Source organism: Poecile atricapillus, chromosome 21 (genome assembly GCF_030490865.1).
Source record: "Poecile atricapillus isolate bPoeAtr1 chromosome 21, bPoeAtr1.hap1, whole genome shotgun sequence".
In the NCBI taxonomy this organism is placed as follows: domain Eukaryota; kingdom Metazoa; phylum Chordata; class Aves; order Passeriformes; family Paridae; genus Poecile; species Poecile atricapillus.
In genome coordinates this window covers 1,599,445-1,613,438 of record NC_081269.1, presented here as the reverse complement: position 1 = coordinate 1,613,438, position 13,994 = coordinate 1,599,445, and the positions used below count along the sequence as shown (strand labels likewise).

Below are 13,994 nucleotides of genomic sequence, written 5' to 3'. Positions count from 1 at the left end.
GAACAGTCCCAGTTCTAATAACTGGGAGATGAGTGGTTCCTCCAGTGACAGCTCAGCTCTGTGCAAGTCCATCAGACAGGCTGGCTATGAACCCAAATGTAATGCAGTTACCTGGACTATTTTTCTCATATCTCCACTGTGAAAGCTGAAACCACAGCAATTCCACAAGGCCATCATAAAGCTCCTTCCTACTCATTATATGGATGAACCCACACACCTACCGTGCTCAAAGCTTATATTCACTACAACATGTTTATCCTAATGACTACTCACACTTGCCCCAGCCTGGGCAGGCCGCCCCTGCCCCGGCCCTGCCTCCTCTAGGGGCGCGGAGGGGAGCGGAGCCGAGCACGGGATCCTCGGGGCGAGCTGCGAGCCCTGACATACCTGAGGGGAGGCTGAGGGGAGGCTGAGGGGCTGTGGCGGGCGCAGAGAGAGGAGAGGGAATCACCAAAGCGGGAACCGAGGGGCCGAGGGGGGCACTGAGGGATGAGAGACTCGCTGAGGGGTGAGGGACACATACACACTGAGGGGTGAGGCGGGAAATGAGTGGCGAGAGACACGCAGAACGGATCGCCCCGCGGCGCCGGCGGGGGCTGAGGGCGGGGGCGGGGGCGGAGCGGCAGCACTCGCGGAGCCCCACGGCCGCGCATGTACCGCGCGGTGATTGCCCGGCGAGCGCGGCGGGGCGGGCCGGGCCGGGCCGGGCGGGGCCACCTCCCTCCCGCCCGCCTCCTTCCCGCCTTTCCTCCCTCCCTCCGCCGCTCCCCCGCCGCCGCCTCGCCTCCCGGCCTCCCTGATGCCGAGGGATGGATAGAGCGGCTGCCCTGCGAGCCGCCGGCATGCTGGAGAGGAAGGAGCGGAGCGGCGGCGAGGCCGCGGGGCCGCGGGGCTTGCCGGCCGTGCGGAGCACGCTGCAGCAGTGCGGGCTGCTGCAGGACCTCATCGACATCTCACTCTCCAACCTGCGCGGACTCCGCACCAAGTGCGCCGCGTCCAACGACCTCACGCAGCAGGAGATCCGCACGCTGGAGGTACAGCACGAGCTGGCAGCCGCGGGCGCCGCAGCGGGGCCGCGCTGCCGCCTCTGCCCTGCACGGCCGGGGCCGCGGCCGGGGCCTGCCGCTGCCCGCCGCCCTGTCCCCTCGGCACCGGGGCCGCGTCGTGCCCGCTCCTTCTTCCGCGGGCCGAGCGCTGTTGGCGGGGGCAGCGGCGCCCCGGCCCTGCCTTGGAGCTGTCAGTGGGCTCGGCGCTCCCGGCGCGGGGCCCCCGCCCGGGGAAGCCGCGGAGCGGAGCGCGGTGCCGGCGGAGCGCGGACAGGTGCGGGGCAGCCCCGGGCTGTCGGGCGGGTGTGCGCGGGAGCTCCGTGATGCCGTGCTCGGCCGCCCTGCCGCGCCCGGGGCCTGTGCCGGGCTCCAGTGTCCCTATGGAGCGGGATGCGATGTGAGGCGCGGAGCAAAGGTGACTCGAGGCTCCCTGGCAGGAGGTGTGTTCCCACACCGCTGTCCTGGCGAACTGGGAAAACTCCCCTTTGCCTCAGGTCCTTGGTGTTTGCTCCTGATGGTTCCTGCCCTCTGCTCCAGGCCTGTCTATCCCTGGCTCAGTTTCACTGATCTAATCTGCTCCTCCTTTTCTCTCTGTTGCTGTGGCTCAAACAGCATCATGGACGGGGCTGGAGAGATGTTCTGCTGTTTAGAAAGATTATATGAAATTTTTCAAGTACAAAACATGCGCTGCTGTGATGCTCTTAAAGAAGAGCTGGATCTGTACAAAAGTCTGTATAAGTATTTAGAAAGGGAAAATAGATGTATTTTTCCTTAGTTCATCTGGCCTTTAGATACTTAATTAATAACATTTCCTTTTACCTTTTGTGCAGGTAGTTTTACTCTAAGCAAGCAGTCCTCTCCTGTCCCCTTCTTTGATTCAAGTTTGATGTAAATGCTAATGCTCCTCTTCTCTACCTGATGCTGGAGACTGTGGAGCTGGATAGAGCTTTGGGCTTTTTTAGGAAGAAAGGATCATCACAACACTGTGACTGTAATAAACCTAGATGCTAAAAAATCAATCACGTGAGAAATGAAGGTTGGGAAGAAAACTGTGAAACAATAGGTGGTAGGTAGCTTTTGGCACAGCCTTGTGAAAATCTATCATTCTTCCTTTATTCTTTGTCTGACATTTTTTTGTGGTTTTGTTTATTTGGTTGGTTTGTTTTGTGGAGTGTTTTGTTTTGATTGGTTCTTTTTCCCACCCAAATTTATAGCGCTGTTCTTCCTCCTGTCACCTCCAAATAGCATTCAAAAGGCTATTCTCTATGAAACAATATTTGTATAGCCTTTTGGCAGCTCTGCCGAGGGCCTTCTTGATGTCCAAACAATGTCAATCAGCATCATTTTGGAAAATGATCATCACTATTTTGCTAGTGGACCTGTTCTAAAAGAAAACCTTTATTAACAAAGTATAAAGGCCTTTTATGATTTTGTGGCTCTTCTTAAGGCAATAAAAGCTGTTTCTAGTGATAGTTGTTGAGTGTATGCATACAATCCTTTTCAGCATTTATCTGTTTAAATGCTGTGCCACGTTCACTGATGATCATAAAATTTATGTTCAGAAGAAAATCTCTTTGATGTACAGTCCAGTATGTGATTTCTCTGGGAATTCAACCAAGTGCTGGATCTCTGCCCACACATGGAGCTGTGGGCATGGGCACAGACTCTGTGTTCTTTGCACTGTTGGGTAGCCTGCACCAAAATATGTCAGGCATAGCCCGAGTCTGGTGCTTGACTGTGGTCACAGAGCCAGACAGCAGGAGCACAGGGTCTGTGTTTGCTTCCCCAAGCTGTCATTGCTTCCCCCTGACGGATGTGGGCCCAGAGCTGTCTCAGGTACCAGGTGGAGTTCCCATGCCCTGATTCCTGTGCCAGCAGTGCCACTGTGGCTGTGTGCCTCTGCCTGTGGGGTCATGCCAACACAGACACGAGCTCTGGTCCTGCAGGGAGCTGGGTACTGGTGGTGCAGGCAGTTGCTCAGAGATCTCCAGGGCCTGCTGTGCTTCTCTGGTGGCCTCCATGAGTCACCAAATGGCTCTGTGGGTCATGATTAGTAGCTACTGGTGGTACTGGAAGTGCTGTGAGCCACATCTGTACTATACATCTGTCCTAAAATGGGAGCTCATCTAGGCTGGGGCTGAACTCTCACAGGGCTTTTCATCTGTGCAAAGACTTCAGAGGAAAAAGAATTGTGAAAACTTAGTTCCATTCATATAACTGGTAAACTGTATAGTGACATGTTGTTGCCAGGTCAAGAACATGAACCTAACCAAGGGCACTCGGGCTCACACTTAGCTCCCTCCCCATTTACTGCAATGCTTTAAGTCCTTCCTCATTCCTCTTGCTTGTAAGGTGTTCTCAAAATAAAGCACGTAGTAGATAAGGATTTCAAACTGGACCTTGGCAGGTACAGATAAGCACTCATGGTGGCTCAGAAGAGTTCAGGGAAAACTGAGATACAGGAAGGAGAGGGAAGAAAGTGCTGTGGGAATTGCTTGCAAAGGATGTGTTGAGTGTAATGTGTTATATGAGCTGACCCTGTTTCAGGATAGGAAGGCCATTTCTTAGAAGGGCAGGGAGTTTCCGTGTAGTGGAAGGTAGGTTCTGTTAGTTTGGTTATTAGCAGACTGTGTTCTTAGATGCCACAAAGTCTAGTTTGGGTTTTTTAAAGTTTTATATGTTCTGCCCAATAAGTGCTTGAGTGTTTTTCTTTTTACCCAGTGCTGGTCTGTGCTTTCAGTTCTGTCCTAGCAGGTTTACTCACTTCTCAAGTTGACTACAAAACTGAAATGGAAAATAATGGTAATTTTATCCCATATGTAAGACACAAAAAAATGTCTGCCATGTAGTGAGCATCCAGTGTTGTTCCAAGCATCCTTCGAAAGAAATAGCTCTGTCAGTCTTTACCTCTGTCCTTACACTAATCCCTTGTATGACTCAATTTGGTTTTGCAAAGTTAGAAGCATATTATTTTTAGCTGTATTTCTTTGTGAAGGCAGTATCTTTCTGGATTCATTTCCCTGGCTGGAGAACTGCTGGTTGGACTAGACATCTGTGGTGAAGAACATCCAACTTCCAACTGCAGCTCAAACCAGCCTGTTGGAGGTGAGCAGAACACAGTCACAGGTACTGGCAACAGGAGAGGTTCCTGTGGTTTTTTTAGCTGGTTTGGTGAGCTGTGGGAATCCACAGACCAAGTGGGACACCTTTCCCCAGTGCCCCCCAGTTTTGACTGCAGCAAAGATGAGACAGGAAGGCTGAACTGTGAGACCTGGAGTGGATTTAGACTGCAGATGTATTTTCTTTCTAGCTGGGTTCTTGCCTCAGAAGAGCTGACTGCAGGGGCTCTGGCATAGCAGCTGCCTCCAAACTGGTAATGGTGGGAGTGTCGGGGTGAGGCAGTAGCACACATTCTGATTTCTGCCTGCTCTTTGGGAAAACTGTACTCCTGGCTCTCTGGCCAGACTAGGTGTGTGATAGAGACACTCCTGGCCCGGTGTGTGAAGATCTTCCTCAGGAATGTCTTCTGTTCAGCACCTTCAGCAGCAGAGCCCAGAAAGTCTGACTCCAGCTGGGCTGGAGTCACAAATAAGTCAGTCTACTCTCCACAAATCAGTCGTTCACAGTGGCTGAATGGTACCTGTGGATTAAATCTGTTTGAACTTGCTTTGGCATTATCTCAATTCATTTGGCAATTTGTCTAGAAAAGGCTTATCTTACCAAGCAATCTCTCAACTCAACAGAAACAAATGCTTTGAAAATGGGGGGAGGCATGAGAGAAGAGGAAGAGGGATGGTAATAGTCCACACTTGCAGACTGGAAGTTGGGCATGTATGCATAAGGGAAGGACAACTATGTTTGCAAATTGGAAGTAGTGGGAGTAGTGAATTTTTCAGGCCAAACTGCAACCTGTAGCCACATGTTTATGAGCTTTGTTCAGCTGAAGAGACTTCCTTTCCCAGCAGATCTTATGTAAGAGAAGAAGAAAGTCTCTTACTTCATCTTTTTGCATATATGCAGCACATTTGTTTTTCTTAAAGTGTCTTTTGTTTTTGTAGGACTCTTTCTCCTTTCTTAAATTTGTGCACTCCTTGTACAAGATAGTCTTCAACAGAGATTCTATTTGACTTGGCAGAAGGGAAGACCATATATTATTATCTAGTCTGCAGACATAATCTTTCCATTGTGACAGTTATGATCAGAATTTCCACATCATAATGGAATTTAGCACATCTCCTACCACTGAATTTATATAAATGTTGACACTAAAACTCAGCAGCAGTGTTTTCACTTACCTGAGCTCCCAGGACAAGCTCTGGTGAGCAGGTTTTCATCAATATGAAGACAGGACAAGGGGCTCTTCACTTTTCTGTCAAGCTCTGTGTACTTCTTGCCTTGTTTCATGGTGTACTGACTGGAAGTGTTAGAGTAAGGCTCTGTGCTGCCTTTGCCTTTCTGAGGCTGCCTGTGTGGTCTGCATTACTCCTGCTTATCCTCCTGCAGCCCTGGAGCTGCAGTGCAGGAGCCCAGCAGAGCCTGGCTGGCACCTCTGTCTGTCTGTGCCTGCACACAGCAACAGGAACCCACAGCCTGTGGTGCCGCACAAGCCTCAGTCTCTGCATACCACTTCTAACCTTTTGTGCATGCACAGAACTGATCTCATCAGGGAGGCAGCCAAGGTGAGCCCCAGCTGTGTCCAGCTGAACTCCTGACTGTGACCAAGCTTGCCCAGATCCCACCTGTGCGGACCTTGGGCTGCTAGTCCAGTTCCAATGCTGTGAACCGCATTTTACCCAAGGAAAGCCCCGATCAGTGTTCCAGCTGCACGCTAGAGACAGATGTACAGCAATGAGTCAGCATGGGGTACACAAATTTATCACCTGCTTTGGTCATAAATAGGAACTCTTTAACAAAGAAGTCATGTGACATACCAGATTATTTAGGGAATAGTTTCTGTTACAATGATATTTCCAACTAAGTGTAATCTGTCAGATGCTTGAGGGATAAACCCTCACCTTTCCTTTAAGATTAGTATTTCTTACCCTTATTTTCAGCTTAGAGGGATTTGTTTTGTTTTTTTTCTTAATAAAAGGAAAATTATGCTGAAAGCAAGCCTGTCTATCTCCCACTATTAGGGGGCTTGAAGAATGTGTTGGCTGGTTTACTGCTGTGGTAAAAGGCACAGAGTGATGTATGGATGATTCTGACTCAGCTAGCTCTCAGACTTCCCTCCCTGCTCATTTCTCACTCCTGTGGAGCAATCCCACACAGTCGACACTACCAGCAGCACAGAGTTGCCACAGCAGGCAAATCCAGGGAACAGAAGCTCTCTAAATCTGGAAACACACCTGCTCCAAAAGAAATGGGGAGTTCTTCCAAGACATGCCTTGTGAGCAGTTGTGCATGGAAGTGTGGTGGGCATTCCTGCTTCTTGGTGGGGGTGTGCACCTAGTCAGACTAGTACATGATTAGGAAACAGTTTGGCATTCCGGCTTAGCAGCCAGTCCTCATCAGCATAGCCCCTGCAATCTAGGACAGTTAAACTAGATAAACTCTGCCTTGCCTTGTGGGAGGACAACTGGGAAACACCAGAGTTTACAGGTAGTCAGAGGCCTTTTGACTAAAGCCAGAGCTGCACAGAGCTCCTGTGCCACATACGAATCCCAGAGGCGTGTCCAAGCCAGCTGTGCTCACACTGCACACCTCCAAGGACATGAGGTAATCACTACTGCAGCTGTGGTGTTCACTTGCACCTGTGCTAGGTGACAATCACCTGTTCTGTGCTCAGCTCCCTGCTTTTTACACAACCTGTTTAAAATGAACCCTGGGGCATTCCTGAGGTGGAAGCTCAAAACTTAGCTTGGGCCTTGCTCTTGGGGTTTGAGGGAATCACAGCCCAGGCTGATCATAGGTGTCTGGTGTTTATCTGGCTCTAAGTGCAGCACAGGAGGCTGAAGTCTGAGGTCTTGGGGCTGGAGGCAGATGGAAGATCCAAATCTCATTGGACTTACACACCTGAGCTCAAGACTGTTCAAAATCTGTCTTTAAAGGTAAAATACATTTGTCATTTCTGTATGTATTCTAAAGTGAGCAGAGACCAGGTCTCTCATTCCTTTTATGCCTAGTGAGAACATCCAGTTGGTTCTGTGTGCATCTTGGGGAAGCTGGGAAGGATCACAGGATACTTAAGCAGCAGAGTAAGGAATCACGTTTTGGTTGGAGTTATGCAGTGCCCCTGATAGGATGATTAGTAGTTACCCCACGTGGAAGAGCTCTAATAGCAGAGGCTGTGAGCTCTCTTTAGAACAGTAATTAACATGGCACTGAGGAATGCTGCTGGGATGCAGCAGATCCAGGCTCTGATCTGGTCTGATCTGATTCTGCCAGAACAGGTCATTGACCCCAGTGTTCAGCATTGCAGCCAGGACCCTCGGGGCTGGGGCCTTGGAAAGCTTCAGAACCTTTTTGCAATGAGTTTAGCACCTTCTTTCCCAGTTTTGCTCTCCTTATATGCTTCTAAACCGTGTGTTTGTTGATTTATCAAAGAACTTTCACTTCTGTTTGAAGCAATCTAAATTTGGAAAGGAAGTCTTGAGCTCCTCATTGTTGCTGTGTATGGGTTATTGTTGAGGACTGCAGGTTCCAGTTTATTATTATTATTATTATTATTATTATTATTATAGGTTTTATTTCTAAACTGAAGAGAATAAATAAGTAGTAGGTTTTACAGATTGAGAGCCACAGATTGATTTTTGGCCATCAGCACTAAAATACATTGCTAGGGGTGGTGATGGGCTTGTCAGTAAGTGCAGTCATGGGGAGATGTGTGTCCATGCCCCTCATGCTGCCTGCAGTGCTCTTGGAGAACCTCTCCACACCTGGTTCTTACCAACTTTCTAGCAACATTTTTCTTCTTCCAGAGCAGTTTTCCCTTTTATTTCTAGAGTAATCTAGAGGACTAAATCCTGCTTTAGTACAGTTATGTAGCTCCTCTGAAATAAGCTGAAGTAGGGAGATCTTGTTTTTCAAAGCTTTCTCACTTTTTTAGATGTCTCCTTAAAAACTGTTATCTGCCAAGCAAAACACTTCAGACCTTTTGTCTTTATGAGCAAAACTGAAACTTTCCACAGAGTAAAACATTTCTTACGAAGTCTTCTAACATTAATTTCCCATAATTTCTTTAGAGGCAGATCTGAGTGGCTCAGGCCAGCATCAGCTAGTAGTATAAAACTCTGAGTGCAGATCAGATGCAGTGTTTTTTCCCCTCATTTTAGTGAATTCTAGAAGCTATGCCCTTGCCTATCCTCCTGTGTTTTAAGGAAACAATCGACTAAAATCCACAGGTATTGGGCTCCATTATGTCCCTGCTGCCCAGGGCCTCCTGCCTGTGCCTGCAGTGGCTGTGTCCTGCCTGTCCCTGCCCTGCAGTGTCTCCAGCTGCTCAGCTCTGCCTCAGCACAAGGTTTTGTCCTCTGGCCCCAGCGCTGTGACAGCCTCTCCGAGGCCCCACAGACATGGCCTGACTCAGCAATTTTCACACTTCTGGCTTGATCTTTCCTGCAGCTGTAAAACTAAGGTGCGGGGGGAAGGGGAAACACGTGAGGAAACGCATGGTCTGATCCTTGCCTCTCCCTTTCACTCCTCGTGGATCCTCCACATAAATAGGCTGGCTCAGCCCTTTTGGTCTTCCTGTATTCCTGACATGAGGAGCCTGGTGTGAGGTCTCTGCCACTGCAGGCATGGCCCCTTTATATGGCAAAGAATAAAGTCTCTACATTCAGGCCATGTTTTACAGCGTGGGTTAGCAGCATGGTCTGTCAGCTTCCCTGACAGAGCCTCAGTGGTGTGGGAACAGCTTCAGTGAGCTCTGCAAGTCTCTGCATTGCTAGAATTCTTTAGAGTTCTTCTGAGTGCTGAGCCTTCAGCTTCATCATGCAAGTAGATGTGGCTCTAAGATTTATCTAACCTCGAGCTCTGGGAGAGAGAAAATGGGGGAAGTTGGAGACCCACCCTGATGCATGAGGGATTTTGAAATTTATCAGTAGGAAACACTAATTTCTTTGGGAAAAATTATTTTGAGAGCTTTTCCTCTAAGATGACTGATTGACTGCAAACAGACTATCTTCTGGGAGGTCGGCATGGGTACCATGGCACAGCTTTGCTTTCATCTCAGGTAGCTGCAGCAGGATCACGTTTAATTACTTTGAAAGCCTGTCTCTGAGCAGTAGATTCTCTTCCCCCAACTGGGATGGACTTCATTATACAGAGGACAAAAGTCTGTATTTTCTTCAGTAAGTTCTTATTTTCATGCATAACTTTGAACTGGGTAGTAGCACGTTTGAACTTTGGGGCTACTTTAGATTTATACTTAACTCTCTGATGTTAGTTTTATGCTCATATCTCTTATATTTGAGGTATGAAATAAAGCTCTTCCTCAGAGGTTGAAAGACATGGAAAAATCTGCTGTGAGATGTGTTGCTTTATCTCAAAGCACATATCTTTTGCAGCAAGGTAGCTGTTACATTCCTATAATGTATTGGCCAGATATTATTTAATCTATAAGACATATATTTCACAGCACAGCAGATACCCAGCTTTAAAGCCAATGGCTTTGCAAAGTTTATAGTACTGGCTACCAAGTACTGTCCTCTAAATTATCTTCTCATGTTCCAATGAGCTTCTGCTTGCCATCTGCCCTTCACACAGTTGTCATATCATGTCTGTTCTTTAAAAGACAATTTAATTAGATCTTCTTTCAGTAGGTTTTAATCAAGTGTTATGGGGTTGCTGGTGAATTATTTACAGCCGTATCACTTGATGGAACACTTGGTCTGCTAAAGGTATCATGTAGGTGACATCTGTAGCAAAGAGTAGAGCTGGCTTTGCCTGAGGGAGCCCACGTAAGTTCCTTGGGGTTGTCCAGTTGACATCAGATGAATGTGGGGTTATGTGAGCCCACTTTCCTTTACAGGAGTAGCAACTGAATGTGACTGTACTGAAAACAAAGAAGTTGAAGCAGTTTAAAACTAGGGTAAGAGCTGAATTTAGCTCTAGTCTCTGCTGGCTCAGTTCTTTTATAAGTGCCTTTCAAGGCTGAATACCTTAAACAGCATGGCCTTGACCCCCACTTGAAGCTCCAGCTATTTAAACACAAGTACTGTTGTACTGTCTTCAGACTTGGTCTGATGTTAAAGTAAGTGTGTTTTGAATGAGCAAGGGAGTGGAAAACAACACTGCTATAGCAAAGGATAAGTAACTGAGAAAGTGGGTATTTTTAGAATACAGAAGGGTTCTTTCTCTGCCTTATTTCACCTGACTCTTAAATTGGTAGAAATTCTGCAGTTAGAAAATAACCTTTCTTTTTCCATCTTGTTGAATGTATGTATCAGCAACATTGCTCTTTTACCAGTTCAGCTCCCATTCTGCATGAGACATCCCCAGCATGAGGTTGCCATACACCCAAATACACCTGGAAGTTTACGGCAATAACTGTTCAGCTATCTCTTAGCATCCAGAACTAACAGCTAATTGTTCTTCTCCCTTTTGAACCATGTATGTTGCAAGAAATTTATTATATGATGGTCTCATATGTAACGTGCAAGTGCTGCTACCCACAGCCTAAATAATATTCAGTGTTTGTATGAAGATTTAATTTGCTCACACCTATCTCTGAAATCCCTGCCACTGAAATGATTACAGGAATGCTTTAAAGTCCAATTACTCTTAAGCACCTTCTCTGAATTTTTAATTTGCTTGGACCTTTTCCTGGGGCTGACAGTGAACTACTAGTACAGCTGGCAATAAAGAACTGTATGTAGGAAAGCGACCCCTACCATTGCCCAATCCATGCATTCTTTTCAGTGGGTAAGTACAGTTGTTTAACTTCAGGGAATGATGTACAGGGAGGTCCTGGAAACCCCCAAGAGACCAATAGAGAATTTAGCAGGTCATTGTATCTCGTTGGAGATCATTGTGTGTCATGAGCCTTTTGTCAAGGACAAGACTAATTTACAATTTAATTGTGTTGAAATCCTGGATGTGTCAGCATGCTTCACAGGTTCTTCAGAAGGGACAGTGGGGTGAGAAGTTGTGTACTCTGCAGTTCCCCCTGCAATAAGAGGGACGACTGCCTACCTCAACCCATGCTTTGATCCTTCCTCATTCTCTAGAATGACCAAAGACAAGGAGGGAGTTTTTAATGTTGGCAAGTGAAAGCTGAGGACGTTACAATCTCACTGAGAGGAACTGAAAGCAGTCGGCCTATTCATGAGAAGCTTTTCTAACTTCTCTCGGCAAGCAGCAGGGACAGACACATTTTAGAGAAAGTGCTTCTAGTCCTGATTTTATTTAGTGTTTGGGACAGGACAGTGTGGAAGTTGGGACAAAAAGGGAATTAACTGCACCTTTATTGCACTGTAATTCTCACATTGCTGCTGCAGATGGCCTGGCTGGGAGACAAAGGGAGCCTTAGCATTGCTTATCTGGGTTGGATATCTGGAGCACACACCTGACAGGTTACCTTCGAGTCTCAAGGTTCACATTCAGGTGACACTGTATAGTAGTTAGCTTTATAGTAGTCCCTCTCCTTTCAGCTGCTGTGGAACCCGCAGATGTTTTCCTCTCTCTGTCTGCCATTGCTGTTTGTTGGTTCCATATGGATCATCCCTGGTCCCAAGCCTTGTGCAGCTGCTGGGAGACTCTTTACAGCAGAAAGTGCTGCTCCGTGTCACTGGGAGCCTTCCCCTCCCCCAGGGTGGGATATTCCTTGTGCCACGTGATCTAACCCAGAGTGGTTGGGAACTGACGGTCCAGAGTTCATTTCCAGTTATTACTGTAGTAGGGAGTCAGGCTGGATCGAGGTACTCATTTCCAGCACAGATCATATACCCTTGGAAAGCATAAACAACCTCTAGGTCAGTTTTACTTAGCCTCATACACAAGGGTTTCAGCTAAACAGGAAGAGCAAGTGGGAGCTGAAGCACTGCAAGAAGCTGGTTCAGCACTCATCCATACTGGACTAAGTAAGGTCCCTTTCAGTAGAAAAAGATATACATGGAGAACTAAGCTGTAAAGTAGCAGTGGAAGCTCCCTGTTTTTGTGTCTTGAGCTGGTCATCTTAACTGCAATGCCTTTTTTCTCATTATCTAGGACCCTACAGAAGCCCTTCACAGACAGGATCTAGGATATTTCTGAAGGCAGGCACATTCAGTAGTTGTTGCTGTGGTCTCTTAGAGAAACTGGAGATTAAAGGGGCTGAACTAGGTCAATCATTACTCTCAGAGTATGAACTTGGAGTTTTGGAGAGCCATGCCTGGTGTTCGTGCAGACCCAGCAGCAGCAATCCATATGTAACTATAGCCAAGGTGGGAGCACCACTCCCTCAACTGTACTTTGCTGCATGCTAATCCAACCTTCTGTTAGGATTTGAGGCTGACACAATGCTTTGCACAGCTCAATATCTGTACATGGAGATGAGACTAACTTGTGGGGGTTGGCTGTCATTGCCCGTTCCAGCTGGAATTTCTGCTGCCCTGGGAAATGGGGCTCAGGCAGCTCATGGAGAAAACTGGGGTCAAAGGCTGTTAAATTCAGAGTGCAGTAGAGCTGCAGAGCCATTGGGGAAGGGGAGCCTCTGGGCTGGACAAACAGGTCACACTGGTTTCCAGACACTCTGTCCTACCCAAGCAGGGCTGCAGGAGCTGGATGCTTTCAGGTAGGAGCAGCACTTTGTGAGATAGAAGTTTGGCAGAATTTAAGTTCCATCAAGTTCTAGAATGTTTAAGCTTAGTTTAGCAAGAATCCATCTGAATAGTCAATAATTTGACTTCTTTGCAGTTAATAATTAAGTTCCTCCTACAAAGCACCACTGATATAATTAAATTTAGTTTCTAACTCAAGATTAACAGCTTCACTTGGTCCTTGCTATAACCTTTCCTTTAGGGAGAGACCAGCTAGGATATGAGGATCTGACCATTTGTGCCCTCTTTAGGGAGCAGAGGTCACATCCTGCTCTGTCTCTGTAGAGGTGACTCCTACACTCCTGCTCTTCCTGTTGCCTCTCTCGCTCTGCCTGTGGCCCTGCAGAGTTGAAGGGGAGTAGGAAGGAAGAGCTAGACCCAGTACAAAACCTCACTGAGCAGTCAAAGACAGACAGTATCTAACCAGCAGCTTTAGATCAGAGTAGAATACACAGCTTATCCCAGTAACTTCAAAACAAAATCAGGGAAAAGGCCATAAATAAAACCTTTCTGCAGCACCATCTTCTGTCTCAGAGCCTTTCACCTCATCCCACATTTAACCCAAACTTCTTCAAGCAACCCTTCATTCTCACTGCAGTTATACTGACTCCATCACTGGGATGGTCCTGGGCTTTCAGAAAACATCTGCACAGAGCCTTGTCTGAGACTGTGATGTTTCTGATTTTGAGAACATTTGTTTGCTGAGAAGGAAAGACAACTGACCCTGGAGGCAACTCACTGACAAATGCCATTGCCAGTTCTGGAGGGAAGATAAAGTTCATACAGTCCACTGACACCATTTCACTTTTTAATTGTTTTAAGAGTCTCTCCTAGAGCTGAGCTGTGGGGGACACGATTAACTTGGCAGCAGAATCTCAGTTACACTCACAGTGTTTCCAGTCATGTATTTCGTGTCTCAGTGCCTGTACACAGTACTTTGGGAGCATTCTTGATAATTGGCGAGCAAACTGAAAATCTATGATCCCATTACATGGCAGAACATACCAAAGCTTTTCTTTTTCCCTCTTAAAATCTTGTGTTACAGGTTCAAAGCATTTTGAACAGAGTGGGGTTTAGTGTATTTTGTTCTTCCTGACAATCCCAAAATACAATCTCATAGCAGCTTGTTAAAATAAAGCTGTTTTGCTGTTTTAAAAGAGAATGTGGCAAGTTGCCACATTCCAGTTAAGCAATTTCCTACAGTTGACTT

General features: G+C 47.1%; 1 protein-coding gene across 2 annotated transcripts in view; it reads left to right on the top strand.

Moving 5' to 3' along the window:
- The first annotated feature begins 757 nt into the window (after positions 1-757).
- Positions 758-13,994, top strand: part of KSR1 (kinase suppressor of ras 1) — a 49,929-nt gene continuing 36,692 nt past the window's right edge. For both annotated transcript variants that reach the window (XM_058854469.1, XM_058854470.1), the window contains exon 1: positions 758-1,034. In XM_058854469.1, the coding sequence (XP_058710452.1) occupies positions 810-1,034 (225 nt within the window). In that variant the 5' untranslated portion in view covers positions 758-809. The remainder of the gene's footprint in view (positions 1,035-13,994) is intronic.